Genomic DNA, 21,534 nt, shown 5'->3' on the forward strand with positions numbered 1-21,534 from the left:
TTACTCTCACATAATCCCTCCCCTCACGTTACTGCGCTTCATCAACATTTTCTCAGTTATTAGTTCCTCTTGCACATGTAGTTATAAAAGATATTAAACCGTTTTAACTGGTGACAGGAGGTCATTTCCAATGGGATCAGTGCAAAGTGTATAAAACACTTCTGATGAGCACAGGCAACAACCTGCTTTTTGTGGATAATTTTTTTAATTACATTTTTCATTGGAGTTTTTTTGTCCTCTCAACTGTATATGAGCCTAGCGGTGAGTGTTGTAAATCAAGTTCAGGCGCTCAGAGGGCTTCAACAGGCTGGGATGACGTGTGAGTTATCTTACCAAATAAAGTATCTTTGACGTCTGAGGCTTTTGTGGCAATTGTGCAAATTATCATTAGGGGCCATGCCCAGGACTAGCATGAACTGTTCCCTCCAAATAAACTGGTAGTCAAAGGAAAAGGTTTTTCTAATAAAGAAAGAAAGAAAAAACAAAAACTATTTCGGGCCAAAACGCCACAGTGCTGCAGGTCAATGCACTGTGGACCAACTAACGATGATAATAAGAAATGTAAGGCGTGAAGCAAGATTTAAACATGTAATTCAAACAGTAAGAAGATCAGAAAAAAACAGTTAGAGTAATAATAATAAACAAGGCTTGGCATCAGTACTTAAAATACAAGAGCAAGATTGCTAAACAAAGCGTACGTAATAGAAATAATTACTACACGGCCAGAACAGAGGGTTTCTAAATCTAATTGTATGATGGACAAGGGAATAAATGAAAGCTTTTGATGGTTGGTTTTATGCTTACAGACTATGTCTCCTCTTCTTGGAGATAACCAGTTAAATTCTGAGAGCATGTGTGGTCTTCAAGGATTCTGTGGGCTAGTCTAAACACAAAAGTCTTCACAGTTTTTAACCATGTTCACGTGTTCAAGTTTTTGCTGGACAGTGAGATCCAAGTATCATACTTTGATTCCATACTGCACCCCTTTGATCATGTAAACTTCCCTGCAACCACTGATGGTACATTAGATTGATTTCCATCATGTTCTGTGTAAGCTTGTTAAATAAATTTCAGCATGTAGCACGTAATGGCAGAATTTAAGATGCTTACCCGGGACAAAGTTGGACCTGTCAACCCCTGAATATTTCATTTCTGGGCAACTTACACTGCATTCAGTTTACAGATGGCCTCTAAGTCTTATTATTTGTTATATTTGAAATGACGCCCTGCGATGAACCTGCCCAGGGTGTACCCTGCCTCACGCTCAATGACAGCTGGGATAGGCTCCAGCAACCCCTCACCCCCTGCGCAACACTGAGTTTGATTAAGCGGGTATAGAAAATGGATGGATGGACATTTGAAATGACTAGCTTGGTCGATGCATGGAGTATGCACACATGTTGCACAAAATTAGCAAATTCAGGCAAGTGAAAACTGGCAAATGTTGTTCGCCAAAAATGCTATTTGCCAAAAGAATTTGAAAAAGTTTTTCTATTTTTTAATTCTATGTTTGACAACTAATGCTTCTTTTTAGTTTTCATGATTCTCATTCACTTGTGGGATTTCATGTATGCCAGTTTCTTTATCTCCACATGTTGTTCTGAGGTTTAAAAACCTGCCTGCTACATGACACAAGACTGCTGCGGATTGCAATTGTGTTGTTTTCATCAAACAGTACCAAACCAACAGCAATAAATGCCGCTATCTTTTATTGCCATGATACCCAGAACAAAACACATGTAACATGTGAAAAAGAGGCATACACAAGGCACGAAGCATGAAAATGGGTGTGAAAATTCTGAAGTCACGGCAGCTCTGCATCTCTTCATCACACACATACACTGTGGAGCGGCTGTGCGCGCACAGAGAGAGAAAAATACATGGTTTTAATGCTCCCTGAAATATCAGCAGGACAACAGAACTCGCTCAATGATGAAGTCACTCACATGATGAAGGAGGTGCTGTCCCGTAAAAGAGCGCTTGTCTGGAGGCTGGCCCTCCCGTCCCCCAGCCTTACAGTGTCGATAACCAGAGGTTAACCACTTGGAGGAAAATAATTGCAATCACTATTGACTGTGGAATACAGATAGATGCATTTAAGGGGGACATTCTGTAATGTTCCATATGGAGAACAGCAGAATGATGACAATGGCAACCACCTGGAAGAACAAGTGGAAGATGGGAGGCCAAGGTGTCTGAAATCAGAAGCATAGGGTGACAAATGATGATCTAAGAAAGCAAAGAGACATAAAGATATAATAAAATAAAACAAAAGTCAAGCACATAGTCAACAGTCACCTGTTTGACTCCTCTTATTTCTTAGCTTCTTTGTCCCTCAGGTAAACACTTCCAGTTCATTATATTCATTTTTACTGCCATGCTGCTTCCATATTCTGTGAGATTCAATCAGTGACTGAAATTTCTACTCTAGCAATGATTCCTTAACCTTGATTACCTTGATGTTTGCTCTGTGTAATTGACTTGCAGAACTACAAAGTTGTAATGTATGCACTGAGTTCATCGCATTTAGTCTCAAAACAGCCGAAGCCAGCCCCATCGTCAAGTTCACCAGCTCCTAAAACAGCAAAACAAGACATATCATATTTCTGTAGGGATGGGACTCTTGTCATATTTAACTTGGCCTTTTGATGACACTGTCATCACTGCTGACTCATTAGTCCAAATAATTTCAATTTAACAAGAACTGACTGTGGAGAGCATTCCATGCACAATCTCGCTGCTCATTCAGTTTTCTTACTGATTCTCATGTTCTGGCCTTTATCAAGTCCTCCTGCAGGTTGTCGGCACTATTACAGTTTTAATGTGCGAAATTGTCTGATTTGCGTGGGGAAACTTTGCTCTTTTTTCCACTCCAAGGAGGGTTACCTGCTGTGCCCAGAATCCTAAAATTTTGCATGCTTGCCAATCACGTGTCCAAAACTTCAAAGACGAGGTTCACAAAAAAAAAAATTTGTCTTTTTCTTCATGGTGTAATGGAATAATTTTTCCCCCCTCAAAGTTTAATCTAAGACAGTTATTTTTTACTTGAACACCAGCACAGCTGTCTTATCATATAGCAAAACAATGAAGGTGAAACAAGTTTCCTGTCATTCTAGTGACAAAAAAAGTAATATTAGCTCTTGTTTTAAACTCTTTAAATGTTAATTAGTAGAGAACGTCAAAAAGTCGACCGCGGCAGGACTCGAACCTGCAATCTTCTGATCCGAAGTCAGACGCCTTATCCATTAGGCCACGCGGCCTGCTACACGTATTATAGACATAAAAGATATTTTTCAATATCTTAAATGGTGATTGAATTATTATATCATTATATTATTATATAAAATTGTGGTAATGCAACAAAACCTTACCTGTACATCTGCATGTTTATTTACTGATTTATTCCCAACACTTCAAAACGGTAGATTCATCCAGGCCGCATGGGGTCGCTGAAGCTTTGTCTCGTTGCTTCGATCTTACAACTCCGTGCGAAGAAATACTAAAGCACCTTACTTGCTGATTTGTTTTTAGTTAAAGGTGTACTGTGTTTATATATATTGTAGCGTTAAAGCTAGCTCATAGCACAGGTCAACAGGCTGTTTTATGTCTTTATAGATAGTGTCGCAAACATAGTTAGATAGTGTAAGGATGAAAATGATTTGTTACGTTTGCTCACAAGTTAGCATGTGTGAGTGAAGTGTTTGTAAACAAGTGTTGTGAAGTCTTGTTGGTGGAGTAAGAGCTATGACTTTGTTGAGAAGTAAGGTAGGTATCTTTTTCTACGTATTACTGAACCATTACTGTTATTGCTTTCGGTATTGTACATAATGCAAAGCTGAGTAATAACTTTTTGAGTAATGTTATCTGAATTGAATAGTAAACATGCCATGAAGGGTGACTGATGAAGTCTGTAATAAAAGATTTTAAGCAGGTAACGTTAAAGGTTCACTAACTACTTGGATAAAATTCAACGAATTGTAAAATACAATGATAACTGAAGACACTATCCTTTATTTGGTCCTGGATCTATGCAGTATCCAAATAGCAGTATCTCGACCTACCCCCCCCCCCATTTCTGTTCATAAAAGGTGCCAATTTAAACTAAGAATGCAGTGTCATGTCAATCTGTTGTTCTGTCATTGTCTTCCAGCTGTGGTGAGTCCACTTGAAGTGATGCTGCATTTGTTGCGTAGTCCTCTGCAGAGGACGATTTTCTCTCTTCGATGGAGGTATCCACGGTCGTTCTATTCCACCAAGCCTCACTCGATCCAGGGCGAGGACTCCATAGAGGCCCGTCTAAACCCTCTTAACATCCAGATGCTGTCCAAAAATCTTCACGAGCAGATCTTTCATGGTGTGGAGTCAGAATACACGGAGGAAGCTGTGGAGCTCAGCATAAAGCACTTGCAGAAACACAAGCTGTGGGGGAAGGAAACTTCACTGTTGCCCGATGTTCAACTTAAACTTCCCCAAATGTACGGCAGAAACATTGATGAGCACTTTCGTATTTTGGCCAAGAAGCAGAGCCTTCCCTACCTTGAAGCTGCCACCAAGCTGCTTCAGGCCGAGCTACCGCCCATGCCTCAGGCGTGGAGCTGGGCGGTTGGTTGGACGCGCTATGGGCCCAATGGGGAGAGTCAGAAAGTTGATTTCCCAGAAGAGTGTGCATTGATGTTTGATGTGGAGGTGTGCGTAACGGAGGGAAAATGCCCTACTCTGGCCGTCGCTCTGTCTCCCACCAACTGGTGAGAAATGGGCCAGGAATGTAAAGTGGGGAAATCATTGTGGTTATTTTCTTAGTGTCATGGGTTTCTGTTTTCTGACTATGTTAATAACCTACAAAATGGGATGTGGATGCACAGGTGTAGCAGTGTGTTCATAATGCTTTCTTTTGTCAGGTACTCCTGGTGCAGTAAACGTCTAATTGAGGAGCGATACTCCTGGTCAAACCACCTGACTCTTGCTGACCTGATTCCACTTGAGACAACACTCAACTCTGCCCGTCCTCCAGGTGGTCAGTGGAAGGAGAGGCTAATAGTGGGCCACAATGTCAGTTTTGATAGATCTTTCATTAAGGAGCAGTACCTTCTAAAGGTTTGTATTTAGAAGGTTGTGTGCTCTATAGCCCTCTACTGCTTTACTTTTACAGCCTCTCTGGGTTGTGCCTTTTTAGTATAATCCAGGTAACTAAATATACTTTTCTTTGAAGGGTTCAAAGGTACGCTTCATGGACACCATGAGTCTTCATATGGCCATTTCGGGGCTGACAGGGTTCCAGCGTACACTGTGGATGGCCAACAAGCTGGGTAAGAAACGGGGTCTTCAGGAGGTCAAGGAACACGTCAAGAAAGCCGGACAGAAAAAGCAAGGCCAAACGGTTTGTGTCCCTCTTTTTTTTTTTTCTATAATTTACCCATATGCCTTATGGGTTTAGTTTTCAAGGCATAGTCAAACTCAGTGTGACATAATGTGTTGTGCATAGATTGGCTCTTGGGACTGGGTGAATATCAGCAGCATTAACAATCTGGCCGATGTCCACGCTCTGTATGTCGGAGGGCCGCCGCTGAAGAAAGAGGCCAGAGAGATTTTTGTAAAGGGAAGCATGGTGGATGTCAGGAACAACTTCCAGGTTTGAACTTTATTTGCAAAATGTGTGTCAGATTGTCTGTAGATAAGCAAAACTAATTTGTATCATCAGACCTTCACGATGACCTGTATTCCTCATGAGGTAGTTATCCAACAGGAATTTGCCTTTGCCTCCACCTACAGGAGTTAATGCAGTATTGCGCTCTGGATGTTCAAGCCACACATCAGGTCTTCACAGAACAGCTGCCCCTTTTCATGGAGAGGTTGGTAAATCCCAGCCCATTGATATTTTCCCTATTTATCTCCGAATTTGTATTGATTTTCTAGCTAGTAATTCAATATTTCATTGCTCATGTTGCCACAAACTTCTTCTAATCTTTTGTGTTTCATTAGGTGCCCTCATCCAGTGACTTTTGCAGGGATGCTGGAGATGGGTGTGAGCTACCTTCCTGTCAATCAAAACTGGGGTCGATACCTGGAAGATTCTCAGGATGTTTACGAAGAGCTACAGAGAGAGATGAAGAAGTCTCTGATGACTCTAGCGGACGATGCCTGCCAGCTGTTGCAGGATGACAAGTGAGATCACCCAAGTGGAGTACTTCATTTAGTATTTTTTACTATATTATATCATCATTTTTATGGCTGTTAGTGTGGGTTAGGATAAACATTTGATGATATTATGCATAATATGTGGCTTTGTAAGCAATTAAGGAACTCCCTATTAATAAAAAACATTCACAATGCAAATGGTTTCTGTTTTTAAGATACAAAGAGGACCCCTGGCTTTGGGATCTTGATTGGGATGTGCAGGAGTTCAAACAAAAGAAAGTGGCAACCAGTAAGAAGAAGCAAGCCAAAAAATCAGCTGAAACACAAACGGCCACCTCTGTTCCTGACTGGGAAGATGGTACGATATCAGACCATGAAAAATCCTTTTTAAACAACCCATTGTCTTTTTTCTATAAAAACGTGTTAATAAATTTACATGTTAGCTTGATCACCCGAGTTGTTGTGGTGTTAGACCCAGGTCCACCATCTGAGGAGGAGATGGCAGGCCCTTGCCCTACCAGGCTGGCTGTTGAGAAACTAAAGGAAACAGTGAATCGCCTTCCTAAGAGAAGGCAACATCTGCCCGGACATCCAGGGTAAGATCATTCTAAAGCACCACAAAGCCGTCTGACATTTTACCTTCTGTCACTTTCCTCCTTCTTTTGCTGTCGAGTCGATCTTGCTCTGTCCTTCTGCTGTCCTTCAGGTGGTATCGTAAACTGTGTGAGAAGATGTCTGAGGACGACAGCTGGTCACCAGGAGCCAGCCTCATCAGTCTCCAGATGAGACTGACACCCAAGCTGATGGGTCTGACGTGGGATGGTTTCCCTCTGCATTACACAGAGAAACATGGGTGGGGCTATCTGGTACCTGGACGCAGGGATAATATAAATCCTCAGGAGGAAAACATGGGACCTGTATGCCCACACAGGTACACGGCTGGCTGCTCTTGAAGTAAAAAAAAAACAAAAACTGCTTTCTGGACAAAACCTCAGTTGTGCAGGAAAAGCCATTTTAACGCATGCGCTGCACTTTTCAGTCAGGCCTGTATGTGAAAAATGCATATGTCTGCATCGGATATACAAATGTTTTTGCAGAGTTTGTCCTGTTAAGTCATTAGCAGTTAGTCATGAAAGTCTCACAACCTGCTGTGAATACAGGGTGCTGATACTATTTGCTGCTTCATACTGTCCTCTTGTTGCCTGTATGTTTAATTTGACCTATTTGTCTTCATTGCTGATCCGTATACTTTTACTTTATATATCATTGCGAAAAAACATTTTAGTAAGTAATGAGCCTTTCTGCCAATCTTGAGGTGCCGGGGTCTTTCCACTTATGAGTCAATACCTGCTGTCAGGTGCACGTGTCAAAAAGGAAACCGCAGTCAAAGTCAGCGCTATTACGCGGCTTGTGAACCCTGTTCATTGATTAACCTCAGATTTAAATGCATGTGTGCGTATTGAAGTCTTGCTGTGTTCCACAGAGCTATAGAGAGTGTTTACAAAGAGTATTGTGAGCAGAACAGCAAGGTGCAGCCTGAGTATCTGGACTCCAGCCTGTCAGATGACCTCATGTGGACTGACAGCACAGTCTGGGCAAAGGTACATACACTTACAAAATGGCTCAGATGCAATTTGCACTTCTTTACAGAGTAATATCTCAGACAAACCAAATGCAAGCAGAGTTCAAACTCATACTGTTAGAACTTGAGCAATGTGTTTTCTTCAGTAAAATGTTTTTCCCATAATTTCCTCAAGGACTGAACAGCTGCTTGGAATTACAACTTCAAATCTTACCTGATGACAATCAAACATATACTTTCTATATACCAACAGAAATTCATTTGATTGTAGCAGCTGCTTTTCAAACGTAAGCAGCTAGTAATCAGTAGTTAATTACCCGGTTAGATTTCCTTAATTACAGTTTCACCAAAATGTGACATTTATGTAATTGTTTCACCCATGTCTGCTTTCAGCTGCTTCATATTACATTGTGCTGTGTCACACTTTCATGTGATTTCAAGGTGGAGGAGTTGGGTTCCTTGGAAAGTCTGTCAGAGGAAAATAACATCAAAATGGTGAAAAACGAATCGAGAAAAAAGGGAGTGAGTATTACTTCATATCCCAAACATTTTACACAGTATTTAATTGCTTAATTAATATGTAAACTCCTTTCGTAGCTTTGTTGTGGTATTTCACTGGCTTGTCGTGCATGTTTTCTTTTCCCCAAAACTGTGATTTGTTGTATTCTTATTAAAAGTTCCAGGATCTACATTATGCACAAGGGGAGAGCCAGTGTCATTATCACCATGGAAACGGCCCCTACAATGATGTAGATATTCCAGGTTGCTGGTTTTTTAAACTGCCCCATAAGGTGAAGTTCCATTGTTGACCTGGACTGATCTGAATAACTGGCACTCACACAGCGATGCTCCATTTAGCTTTTTTTCTCCCATCTCACTGAAGAATTTGTGTACACAGGATGGTAATCACAACAATGTCGGCAGTCCTTTTTCTAAGGACTTTTTGACTAAGATGGAGGATGGTACTCTTAGAGCAGGAAGAGGTGGAACTAATGCAACACGAGCTCTGGAGATTAACAAAATGATATCCTTCTGGAGGAATGCCCACAAACGTATAAGGTACCCATCGGTTGCCCCTGAAGTTATTCTGATCACAGTCGGCCTTATTAATGCAAAAAAATTATAAATGAATGTTTGTATTGGACATCTTTTTCACTTTTAGCTCTCAGATGGTGCTGTATCACAGAAAGGGAGAGCTTCCTCGTAATGTCAGCAGGTTTGTGTGGCATGTCAACAGAAATCCTGTATTTATCTTTTATTCATATAGTGGAGTCAGTGCTTTCTGTGTGTAACAAGTTCTGTGTCTCTCCCAAAGACACAAAGACTTTGATGAAGAGGGCCAGTATGGTGCCATATTACCTCAGGTAGTCACTGCTGGGACGGTAACTCGGAGGGCTGTGGAGCCAACATGGCTGACTGCCAGTAATGCTCGGGTAAGAGGCAGTGAAACAAGTCTGAAAATGACTGATTAAACTGCCAGAGTAGACAGAACTGTTATTTTTAGACATTGGAGGAATTTAGTATATATGGCCGGTATTTATTCATTTTTCTCCACAGCGGGATCGGGTAGGCAGTGAGCTAAAGGCTATGGTACAGGTCCCACCCGGATATCATCTGGTGGGAGCAGATGTCGACTCGCAGGAGTTATGGATAGCTGCAGTACTTGGAGAAGCTCACTTCACTGGCATGCATGGTAGAAGTTGTCCCTTTGAAAACACAGTATTGTTTATAGCTTCTCTGCCGTAGTTGCACTTTGCGGCATCTAACGTTTATTGTCTGTGGTTCAGGTTGTACGGCGTTTGGCTGGATGACCCTTCAGGGAAAGAAGAGTCAGGGTACCGACCTGCACAGCCGTACTGCTGACACTGTGGGCATCAGCCGAGAGCATGCGAAGGTGTTCAATTATGGACGCATATATGGCGCAGGACAGCCCTTTGCCGAGAGGCTGCTGATGCAGTTCAATCACCGCCTCAATCAGACAGAAGCGTCCAGTAAGGCTAGGCAGATGTATGCCTTAACAAAGGGCGTACGCAGGTAAGCTCAAGAATTTAACAGAGTTTAAGTCAAGGTTTTATTTTCAGTTTGATGGGAAGTTGAGCTCCAGCCCTGTATTTTTCTGTTTTTTTTTTTTTTAATCAGATACAATCTGTCTGAAGAGGGAGAATGGCTGGTTAAAGAACTTGGTATAGATGTAGAGAGGGAAGAAGATGGAAGCATCTGTCTGCAGGAATTGAGGAGGATCTCTAGGCTGGCCTCACAATGGTACAAGAGCAAGTGAAACTCAAGGCAAACATCTGTAAATACTTGTTTGTGCCCTTACGCGTTTCCCCTCTTTGTTCTTTGCATCTTTTCAGCTCTCGACGAAAGAGGTGGGATGTTGTTGGCAAGCGTATCTGGGCTGGAGGTACAGAGTCGGACATGTTCAATAAGCTGGAGTGTATAGCTCATTCAGCCCAGCCAGCCACTCCTGTTCTAGGCTGCAGAATTAGTAGAGCACTGGAGCCCACGGCAGTAAAAGATGAGGTGAGACAGCGCTGATTAAAGCAACACGTAAAACTACTGATATCCAGCTCATCTTCAAGCTCATGCTATAAAACTAACATAATGGTGACGTTAACTTTAATTATTTTACCGTGTTTAACCAGTAACCCACTTTGCCAATAAATGAAGGCTCTAAGTGATCTTTCACTAGCTTTTCTCCTAATTGTTTATTGTATTACATGTACACATGTGATGGATTGAATTAAAGAGAAGTTTAATTGCAGTGTGTTGGATTCTGGAGCTAGAAAACCTATTGAAAAATTTACATTGTATAATTTAGACCAATTTGTGTACCTTAAGATGACATTTGTTGCTATATAAATAAAACTGAATTAAATATTGAATATACTCACCAAACAGGGTGAGATTCATTCTCACAGATATTTGAGGCTCTTGCGTGCAGAAGAACTGCTTTGCCCCACAGATAAGATGTTGCCATTTTTTTAATGTGTTTTTTTTTTATTATTATTATTATTTCTTTCCAGTTTATTACCAGCAGAGTGAACTGGGTGGTCCAGAGCTCTGCTGTGGACTACCTGCATCTGATGTTGGTGGCCATGAAGTGGCTCTTTGAAGAGCATAACATCGATGGCCGCTTCTGCATCAGCATCCACGATGAGGTGCGGTACCTCGTCCGCAGTGAAGACCGCTACCGAGCAGCGTTGGCCCTTCAAATCACAAACCTGCTCACAAGGTCTGCTGACATCCGCATGCATGCTCCCTGTCAAAATACCCAGAGTTGGAAGGTTGTTTAAATGAGTCATTTCTGATTGTGCGGCGTTTTCCTGCAGGAGTGTGTTCGCCCATGCTCTAGGCATGCATGACCTTCCCCAGTCAGTAGCATTTTTCAGTGCAGTGGATATTGACCAATGTCTGAGGAAGGAGGTCACCATGGACTGTGAAACTCCCTCCAACCCCACAGGTCTGGAACGAAGATACGGCATCCCACAAGGTGAGTTCTGGATGCTACCATTGCTTTTTTTCCCCAATTAAATATTCATATTTTGTTCCATTTTCAGGCGTTTTAAAATGCATTGTAAATCATTTTAATACATACAGTGTACAGAAAAAAAACAGGAAGTGATGTTTAACAAAAACAAACTATATCAAGCACAATAACCTTTTTATATTGTCAGTGGCCTTTCGTTTTATTTGTTCTGCCACTTGTGTGACCTGTAAATATTCTGAATTAACATGTGATCTAGTTACTATTTTTGATGGAACTGGTTTCTTTACACAACTTTGTAATTCTCAGTCATTTCACTCACTGATATCCTCCAGGCTCAGAGAAATGTAATGCATGTGCAGCACATACGAGCAGGTTTGGAAGGAAAACGTATTTAACAAAACACCACCTCACAAAGCGCGGGTGTACATCTCTCCAGGATGCACGTCCAACCAGACGAAACCATACATTCTTCTAAAGTACAATTCAACTGTACATTTAAAATAAAACTTATTTTAAGCAGTTTGAATTCTATCAGAGCAGCTTGTTCGTCTTGATGAAATTGGTTCAAATTAGTTCCTGACAAATCTTCAAATGTTGTAAAACAGAAGTAACAGTTTTAATCTCAGTGAAGTAAAACTGCATGCACTTAGTGTAGAAATGCATTTAAGGCGTAAAACAATCAGATTGGTAAACAATGTGTGCCAACTTTCCACAGGTGAGGCCTTGGACATTTACCAAATCATCAACATTACTAAGGGCTCTCTGAACAAAGGAAGATAGCCGTTTATGGATCGGGCTACTTTTCCAAACACACCACTGCTGGGACACCCTTCACAAAGACTGACGGAAATCTGGGATCACACGGGGGGAGCCCCATATCAGCTCACTGTTTTTTCTTCTTCTGTTTGGGTTCCTGCGTCTCCTCCGTCTCCTGTGACTCTGTGGTCTGGAAACAGCGAAAGAGCGAAGGGAAATTAAGAATACACACAGCTCAGTCTGCACGTGCATGATAAACTGCTAGAGCTAAAAACCGAGCTGAGGATTAATGCTTTTAGCCACACGCACCGCCACGAGGAAACATCTCAATGGTGAATTCGGTCTGGATTTTGAGCCAGCTTTATCCACAAATGTAATAAAGCAGAAAGGGAGAAGCAATAAAACTGAGTGAGTGATGACCTGACTGTTGTCCTGCTCCTGCAGGGCTGCGTCTAGAGTCGCAGCATTGATGCGGAAATCTCTTGAAGTGCTCAGCTTCATGTACTGCATCAGATTTACCTGGAAAACAGATGTACGGATCTCGGTGAGAGGCTGTTTTTGGAAAGTACATTTACTGTACATTTTGCCAAATGCTATTACAATTTTTGTAATATTTTTTGTAAACCCACTCATAGAATTCAGCTTACAGATACCTTTGATTTCTTTGAGAGCGTGATGAGATACTTCTCGTACTGTTCAATGCCGAAGATCAGGTTAGGGATGGCCGTCGTCTCACGCAGAAGCTTCGCCTACCAACAGGAAAGAAGGCAGAGTCGAGAAAAAGTGCAATTCACACAGATTTGTTCAAAGGTGTGGGTTATGTATAACTTTGTTGCTAAAAAATAAAAAGGTAAAAACTGAATACATTGTCCTTATAATCAATCAACATAACTACTTCGTTTCTAGGAGTTTAACATCCTTACAGAGGCAGCAGCGTTCACTTCATTCCTTCTCTTTTTCTTCTTGTCATCTGCACCTCCACCACTGGATTCTCCGCACTAACCAAATCAAGCAAAGGCTCGTAAAAAAGCACAACACTCCTCAGCTTGCTCGTTGTGTCCATAACAACACGACTCGGATCGTTGAGCTGAAGCTGGCTGTACCTGTGCGTATGTGATAAAGGAGTAGCACTGCGGTGTCAGGTGGGAACCAGATAGTTTGACCTGCATAGAAGAAAGATGAAATCAGCGTAACATCTGAAATGATCTTAAAAATCAAACAAAGTGACAATTCTTCAGTCTTACCAGCTTTTCAAAGCGGGCTGGCAGAGAGCTGTGCTGACTGACACACACCTGGATGTACTAACACAGGATGAACAAAGGAAGCAAATGTCACACTAGGCGAATGGCACCAACTTTCCCACCGAGATCATTGATTGGACAGATACATACGTATTTGACAAGGGTAGTGAGGATGGTGTAGGTCCGACTCAGCACTCGTAGCAGTGTGATGGTGCCGGTTCCTGGCAGGAGGGCCGTCTGGACCAGCTCATTTAATGCTGTCAGGAGAGTTCCGAGCTGCAGCGTCACCGCTTTCTCAGCCGGATCCTGATGGTGTGCAGCCTGGGTGGCCTCGTCTACACATCAAAAAACATTGCCAGCACAGATTTTTTTTTTTTTTTTTTGTACCACCGAGCGACTGATGACCCCCTCCAGCTCCACCGATTCATCCAAGCGATGCATCCATGTAAAAGCTTTCTTACCTGAGCCAGGTTTATCAAAGACGGTCTGGCTTTTCTTTCTGGCAATAAGCCAGTCCACTTCATCAAGCACTCTGTCAACTTGAGACAGGATCAGCAGCTGGGACGAGATATTTAAGAGGGAAAGAGAACGGTGAGCACACCTAGCAAACTTATTCTGGGAATAATATCACATTAAAGTGAAAGCCTCCAGCCAGAAAAACACTCACTGCTGCCGTCGTAGCAGTTTTCATGTTGACGATGGCAAAATGAGACTGCTTTTCCACCTCCACATCCTGATTATCAAGAAAAAGAGGCCAATATGAAAGAAGTGTCTCAAAATAAAAGTGCACACATGTTTGCGGCATTGTTTTTGAGATAATAGTCAATACATTTCCACCATGAATGCATTAAAGGAAAACAAATTGAGGCTGATTTGAAAAAAAAAAAAAAATTAGAAAAAAAGTTGGTTAATGTTTGAGCAAAGTTAGAGAAAATACAGTTGTTTTATTTTAACTGGAATTATTCTAATAACATACTAATATTCAAAGTATTTAGAATGGCATGATATCCAAATACATGCCAGTCAAAAAAGTGTCATCTTCTTTAGTGAGCTAGAAAAATCTAATCAGTGAATAGTAAGAATCACTTCTGATTATTTAGAAAATAAATACAGTTAAATAGATATTCTGCTTCTAAGCCATGATGGCTTACAATCTCAAACTCTGCGCTTCAAAACGGCATTTAAAAAAAAAAACACTGGGTCACATCCACCTTCGGATGTGCTCTGAACACTAACTCTGCGTACCTGATCAATATCTCCAAGCTGGCTGTGAATGTCTTGGCAAAGCTCCAGCAACAAGCTCACAGGACTCTTGTAGAGAACGTGCAGGTTGAAGAGGAGGGAGAGCAGCCCTTTGGAGAACGCAGAATCCTCTAAAAACACAGAGATATGCTTCAGAATCCGGACAAAACCTTCTGACATTTAGCGAGGGCAGAAAGATAAACTGTCGCTCACCAAAACTGGTCTCCTTGCAGATTTTCACAGTCCATGTGATCATCTGAACAAACTGTTAATCAAAAAAAGGAGTTCCAATTGATACCCTTCACACTCCTTCAAGAAGTCCACGTAAATTATTTTTTATCTTACCTGTTTGGAGGAGGGCTTTAGCTGGCGAGAAAGCACACTCAAAATGCTGACCAGCAGCTGAGCTTCTCTGCTGTTGAATTCATCCTCACCTCCACTTAACTGTGTGAACAGCGCCCTCTGTTGACAAGCACACCACATTGAATTTTAGTGTGCTTGCTCTGTCACAGCGTTCAAAATGCTACTGATCTGTTGGTGGCTTCTGGTACAAATTTTACAATAATGATATTCTATTTGCAGTTGCTTTTTATGTTTAATGTTAATACAGGGAGAATATTCATGTTTGTACCTGAAACTGTCGGATGTAAAAGTAGTTGGTCTCCGCAACGTCGTCCCCTTCTGCATCTTTTTCTGCGACCTCTGTAAGAAACACAAAATATGATGCACTCCCGCCTATTGCTCAGTTGGAAACGTTGCAGCTTTGAGAGTGCATGTCGGACCCATGGCAGAGAGGAGCTGGGCCATCTTGTCTGGGAAGCGTTGTTGGCAGGTTGTGAAGATCCTGAGCAGACCCTCCAAACATAGCTGGGACAAAGTGGAGCGCTTCTCTCTCTTCCCCGCTTCCTCCACCACACTGGGGATGTTCGTGTAGCGCCACATCAACACACTGAAAAGACATTTAGACAAAAAAGTAAATAATTAGCTCTCTCCAGATTTCCCAGAGAACAAAAAAAAAACACAAACAGTCAAACTAAAGGATGTTTTTGTTTATGTCAAGAGATTTCAACCTCGTCATGTCACAGAGGAAGCGGAAAGTCTTGTCTGCATTCTGTCCATCTGGACCGTCCGTGTGTCCAGTTTCCTCCAGCTGCTGGATCTTCTGTACAACTACACTTAGTGCATAACGCACAAATTCTCCACTTGAGCGGAGCACCGACAAAGCTTCTTCTCTGCTTTGACTATTGTCTCTGGAAGAGGAAAATTATTCTTTTTTTTTTTAACCTAGTTAATAGTTGCCATAGAATTTAAGAGAAAAATCACATTTGCAATTTTGTATTTCTTTATGTTTGAACCGTAACTGTAATTTTATCATCGATATGTAATACTCACATTGCACAGAACCAACTAGAACTACTGTAGAAAAAAAATACATTTCTAACTCCCGTTACACATGTCTTTTTTCAAACAGAATCGACCCACAACACTCCTTGATCTGACCAAACTCTAGCCCGCAGCTGCAGGGAGCCTTCACCTGAAGAGCACAGTGATAAGATTTGATATGAAGCCCATAGAGAGCAAACTGCGGGGGGTCTTGTGTGAAGGCACTCTGCCCTTTCCAGATTTCTCCTTCAAGATCTCAGACATCTTGTTGTAGTGGCTGAACAGCTCAAGAAGCTCCTCAAAGCGACTTTTACTGCAAGACAAAAAGGGAAGTTAATACATTTTTCAAAATCATCCCCACTGTAGAAACAACGCTGTACAATGCTCTAAACAAAGAGCGGCTGTTACTTGTAGCTGGCTTTGATGAAGTTATACTCCATTAGGACCTCATACACTCCCATCACCAGCACAGCATAGATGTTATTCTTCACTCCTACGCTGGATCCCATGGAGAACTCTGCCGACTTGTCCTATTCAAATTGAGGACAGGGCGAGGCTTAAAATGACGCATTCAGTCCACTACCAAATTATCAAAATCTATAAAAGGTAGAGATGAGTAAAAAAAAGTGAGATAAAACACTGGATCTACAGAGCTCCAAGTAAATGTTTTTTGTTCTAATGAATGTTTGCATCCCTTAATTGACCCTTATAGTTTCCTTCCACAGATGACTTATTTCAGTTAAATTGTCAAATGTTCTTATTGAACAGTTTTAACAAAGGTAGTGGTAAAATTGAATTGATGCTGTTCAGGAAAAAGCAGCCTCTGCTCTGGGATAACTTGAAGACTGAGCTCAGTTCACTGTACCAGTTCAAAGTCCTCCAGTTCACATTTAATCATGCGTCGTGTTGTGCTCTCTAGGATTGCCTGCAGGTCAGCCTGATATCCCTCCTCCTCCTCCTCCTCCTCCTCCTCCTCTTTGTCACTGTCATCACCGTTGGGGTTGGCTGCCTGCCGCATGTTCTGCAGCCACAGCAGGCAGTGGACAGTGCAGCTCAGCAGATGTGCCTGAAACAGAACAAGCACTGCTTGCAGCAAAGGTCAAAACAGGCAAAGAACTGCTGCAAAAATTCCACAGAGCAGGCAGAGTACCAGTGGCTCCTGGAGGTAGACTTGGTCTCCGTGGGCAGTGATGCATGGCTCCAGTTTCACCGGGGGCAGAAGGTCTTGTTCAGGTTCGTAGTACCGCCTCAGCTAGAGATGCAAAGACTTGACATGTCTCTAACTCCAAACCGCATATGTAAAACACTGACTATGCACTAAATGCACACGCATACCTGTGAGAGGAGGGTCTGCATGATGGAGCTTGCAAGTTGAGAGTTGCGACGGAGAACATCATAGAAACCCTGAAAAAGACAAGAGTTTGATTCTGTAGTCTTAAATATGTCTAACAATCACTAAATATTCTAAGAATTATACCATTGTAGAGCCTAGTCCCGAGTTAAATTTCAAATGATCAAAAGACTCTGAAGGTAAAGTAAAATAAGTTGTTCCTACGTTATTAATACTGTTAATATCAGGACGCTTAAAATCATCTCATTAACGTGAAACTGAAAAAAGTCATCAGACCTCATAGAGCATGAGGCGCACATCAGCCTGCTGGCCAAGGCAGCGGCGCAGGCTGCTGAGGATCTCCAGGCAGAAAGCTTCATTGGCAGCCGAGTTGTAACGAGAATGAACGTCCACTTGGACCTATGTAGGAGTTGAGAACGGCAGTTACTATCTGGCAGACACGGTTTGACACGATCTGTCTGCTGCGGGCGTTTCAGCACGCTTGTTGCAAGTGCATGTATGGAAAGGCGATGTGCAGAGGTCAGCTGGAATAATACCTGGCTGGAGGAGACTGCCTGGCTACACTGACTTGAGGCCAAGCTGCCCAACACCTTGAAGTTCTTCAGCAACAACAAAAAGCCAGTCACTGCAGACTTCCTGCCATCCAGCTGGCTGGTGGAGTCAATAAAAGAGTATAAAAAGTGTGAATAATTGACTTTATCTTTACATGAGATGTAAAAATGTTTTCTTTCTCATTGAGCTTTCACATGCTTTGACTAAACATGACTCATTCACATTCATAATCAAGGTAGTACATACCTGGAAAACATGGCCTTGCGCAGAACCAGAATCAAAGCATCTTTTAAAGACATACTGACTTTGAGAAGGGGCTGGAAATTAGACACAGGAAAATGATCAAACAAGAGAAACCTCTACAGTGCACCGGTGTATCCCTCTATCTGTTTCAGTACCTGAACAGCTTTCAGCAGACCCTGAACAGTTGCCAAAGGCAGATATGACAAGTGCTCAAATGTCTCTGTGACCTTGGAGGACGACTCCAGGAGGATCATTGGGGCAGAGACCACAATATCAGAGAAAAGATCTGATGAAAGAGAGAAATAAAAGCACAAAGTGCTGTCATTTCGCCGATCAGGCCCAACAGTAAATCGAAAAGCTGACACAACTATCTGAACCTTTTTATTACCTAAGTAATGACTGACGGGTGAGGCGGTCTTTGTGACCAGTCGATTCAAGACCTGCTCCAGTATCTCACCTCGGATGTGCTCGTGCATCTGTTGTAGTCAGACACACGGTTCAGTAAGAAGGTATGACATGACCATGTGGTTGATGCCAACTGAGCATTTACACTTTGACAATTGCATCACATGAAAACCAAATGTTACCTTAAAGCCCTGCAGGAGCACCTGTCCTCCCAGCTTACATGCCTGCTGTGCAGGGGTCCGTGCCACACTAACAGGCCCCTCTGCGCTCTTGCCAAATGGTCCAGGTTTGGGTCCAAATGTGTCCATGAGGAAGAAGCCCAGTTGCACCAAACCCTGAATGACATGATCCCATCCAAACACACTGCAGAGGAGGATAAGTAGTAGAACCCACATAAGAAGATTAAATACAAATCTTGTGTTAGTCTTAAAACACAACGCATCATTTATCTTTTTGTGAAGTCCATTTCTTTTTTGATAATGGTAAAAAATTATTTTCTTATGGCCATCAACTTGCGTCGCACCTAAGTTGAATGTTTAAATGCATCAGTAGAAATGTTATTAGGCTAACCTGTTCTTGACTGTGTCCAGGATCATTTGGGCCACACTAAAGTGTCCCGGCAGGAGGTCCTGAAGGAACTTTGACCCTTGCTGCAGCTGCTCATCCTTGAAGCTCTTGATAACCGCCCCTTTCAAAAGGTCAAACACCTATCCAAAATAGCCGATGAAGAAAAGAAAAAAAGAGAAAATTGGCAAAGGGGAATTCAATATGAAGGAGGCATCAAACGAGCCCAGGAGAGAAAAGTAAAACTTCCTCACCTGCTCTTCGTAACGCTGAATACGTGCAACTGAGAGCAACAGCGCAACACTGAAAGGACACAAGTCTCCATAGGATAGCTGCAGAAAAGCAACATGGGATTTTTAAATCAAATTTAATCTCAATTTAAAAAAATAAATAAAAGAGGTTGTATTGCAAATAACCTTGATGCTTTTAAGAAACTCTCGTCCAAGCTCGTGGTCCAGTCGTATAGCAAAGACTACATGGAGGATAACAGTGCCTTCCACATGTCTCAGCTGGTCCTGTGGAATAGACTGAACCTCCAGATCCAAGCTCCTGAGAAAGACGGAATAATAAGATAACAATGAGTAACTGAAAGGTGTACAGTAGCCTAAGGTTTGAAGTGAGTACACTATTTGCTATTTGAAGAATACAATTTACTCACTCTCCATGTTTCTGCTCTTGTTCCTGGCGAATGTCTTGCTCTTTAAAGTAGCCGATGATTCCGTCCAGGATCTGTTTCTTACAACCCTAACGTAAAGATACAGGATGCACATTTAGATAATTGAGTAGGAATGGTACATGATTACCTGCTACGGAAAAAAATGAACACGATGCTGTGCACGCATACCTTAGCAGATAAAAGCAGCAACTGGTAAACCAGTGGAGGGATCTCCTGCAGATCCAGTTTAGTGAACATCCTTAGCACTTTCTCCACCAGAAAGTGCATCTCCTCTGATGACAAGGGCACATCCCTAAAACGAGGCAGACATAAATTTAACTGGGGCACTGAAATAAAAATCCAGACACATGTAGCATTGGAATATTTTTTGAGAGACAAGAAAAACATGCCAGACACCGTACAAGCCTTACAAAAATGTAAGAGACGAAGACATTGTAATTCACTCTTATCAATACAAGGGAAACTTAACAATGACAAAAAATCTGATGACTTTGTACTAAAAGCTGTTACCTGAACATTGTTGTCAAGTGGATGACACACTGTGGATCCCATCTGCATGAAAAAAGAATAATAAGTTAATATTCTTATTTGCAAATTGATAAAGTCCTGTTACACGTGCTCAAAATTGTGCATCTATGTGTAGTTAAAATGCTGTCTTCACCTGCTCGAGCAGAGGCTGTTAATCAGCTGTTTCTTGTATTCCTCACCACTGAGTTCCCCTAAAATTAAAACAACCCATCACGTTTTAAAATTTGCACCTCGAGGGTGTCACCGTCCACATTTCATTACATTGGACTGTAGCTGACGTAACTTCAGAGATGAAAGTAAGTTTGCAATTACCCTTCCCATATGACAAGGCTTCACAGGCAGCAAGGGCAGTAAGGATAGTAGGAAGCAGCTCCAGGGATTTCCCACTGCCCATTTTCCCCGCTTTAATGGCGTCAACAAATAGAGACGCCAGTTGTGCAAGAGACGGTCCGGGCAGTGCGTGAGTCTGGTAATAATGTTGAAAAAGCAAAACTGGAATTAAACAGAAATCATCTGATTTGAGACAATATCGACAGGAATCAGGATCCCAAACAAAATAAACCATCTACATGTCAATTATGGAAACTACAAAAAGCATAGCAACCTCAAGCATCAGCAGTCCAATGATATCAGCAGCCACCTCTGTCTGAAGGTCCCCGGACTCACACAGAGGGATGCAGTGTTTATATACAAGCAGCCTGCGGTTTGACCCTTCAGTGGAATTAGGTGGAGAGCCTAAAGAAAAGGAGGAGCATATAGCTTCACTTACAGCACTCTCTGCTTGACATCATAAATTCAAGCAGTTGTTCATACATTTGTATTTATTTTAACAGGCTACATTCTAACAAGATTGAATGAAAATTACACGACGAGATGCGTTGACACAAGCTTACCTTTTAATATTCCTTTAATCATGGTACTGACCTTCTTGCCCTTAAGCGCGCTATTGGTTATCACAGTAATAAGCTAAAGAGCAGTTAACAGAGAAGAAAGCGGTGAGAAGCAATGAGACACGATCTTGAGGCACTTAATGCAGTGTCTGTTATCACGATACGTCAGCGTGTTCCTAATATTTCTGCTTCAGCTGCTTAAATAACTTACTTGATCATTTGTCAGAGAGGACAGATACTTCTGAAGTTCAGCAGTACTGTCTCCATCTGACAGGGAGACGATTTTTTCCATTTCAGCCTTCATGGTCCAATTGAATAGAGACAAGGGCCACAAATAGCGTAATAAGCTAAAAAATCAGTTCAGTCTGTCATAGACCTCACACACTTATCTGCCTGTTGGTCGTTTAACTACAGTTAATATTAGTCATTCAGTCGAAATGAGCAAAAAAAATAAGTTTGTAGCTGGCACGTATTCCTCTGTCTTTGGTAGAGCTTT

General features: G+C 41.9%; 2 protein-coding genes and 1 non-coding gene across 3 annotated transcripts; 1 reads left to right on the forward strand and 2 right to left on the reverse strand.

Annotated features, from left to right (window-relative positions):
- Positions 1-3,187: 3,187 nt before the first annotated feature.
- Positions 3,188-3,260, reverse strand: trnar-ucg (transfer RNA arginine (anticodon UCG)). Its single transcript has one exon. It is a non-coding gene; the product is annotated as a tRNA-Arg (tRNA).
- Positions 3,261-3,495: 235 nt separating this feature from the next.
- On the forward strand, positions 3,496-12,825 carry polg (polymerase (DNA directed), gamma). The gene is made up of 23 exons (XM_075469564.1): positions 3,496-3,765; positions 4,151-4,745; positions 4,899-5,094; positions 5,210-5,377; positions 5,483-5,629; positions 5,770-5,849; positions 5,980-6,162; positions 6,351-6,493; positions 6,608-6,731; positions 6,842-7,066; positions 7,619-7,736; positions 8,159-8,239; positions 8,395-8,508; positions 8,616-8,776; positions 8,880-8,933; positions 9,033-9,150; positions 9,275-9,410; positions 9,505-9,751; positions 9,857-9,979; positions 10,072-10,240; positions 10,744-10,952; positions 11,050-11,210; positions 11,923-12,825. The coding sequence occupies exons 2-23, from the start codon at positions 4,174-4,176 to the stop codon at positions 11,985-11,987; spliced, it is 3,594 nt and encodes a 1,197-aa protein (XP_075325679.1). The 5' UTR covers positions 3,496-3,765; positions 4,151-4,173; the 3' UTR covers positions 11,988-12,825.
- fanci (FA complementation group I) lies at positions 11,267-21,526 on the reverse strand. The gene is made up of 37 exons (XM_075469565.1): positions 21,250-21,526; positions 21,042-21,114; positions 20,753-20,883; positions 20,461-20,614; positions 20,282-20,339; positions 20,131-20,172; positions 19,789-19,912; positions 19,603-19,688; positions 19,361-19,493; positions 19,199-19,276; positions 18,951-19,087; positions 18,563-18,743; positions 18,364-18,451; positions 18,131-18,261; positions 17,979-18,049; positions 17,717-17,831; positions 17,457-17,579; positions 17,165-17,233; positions 16,980-17,081; positions 16,695-16,895; positions 16,238-16,359; positions 15,981-16,142; positions 15,517-15,696; positions 15,229-15,395; positions 15,078-15,148; positions 14,792-14,908; positions 14,660-14,711; positions 14,450-14,577; positions 13,872-13,937; positions 13,666-13,762; positions 13,355-13,539; positions 13,208-13,264; positions 13,067-13,126; positions 12,887-12,961; positions 12,617-12,712; positions 12,384-12,482; positions 11,267-12,153 (listed from the first exon to the last, which is right to left on the reverse strand). The coding sequence occupies exons 1-37, from the start codon at positions 21,340-21,342 to the stop codon at positions 12,091-12,093; spliced, it is 3,987 nt and encodes a 1,328-aa protein (XP_075325680.1). The 5' UTR covers positions 21,343-21,526; the 3' UTR covers positions 11,267-12,090.
- Between the last annotated feature and the right edge of the window lie 8 nt (positions 21,527-21,534).

Source organism: Odontesthes bonariensis, chromosome 7 (genome assembly GCF_027942865.1).
Source record: "Odontesthes bonariensis isolate fOdoBon6 chromosome 7, fOdoBon6.hap1, whole genome shotgun sequence".
Lineage (NCBI taxonomy): Eukaryota > Metazoa > Chordata > Actinopteri > Atheriniformes > Atherinopsidae > Odontesthes > Odontesthes bonariensis.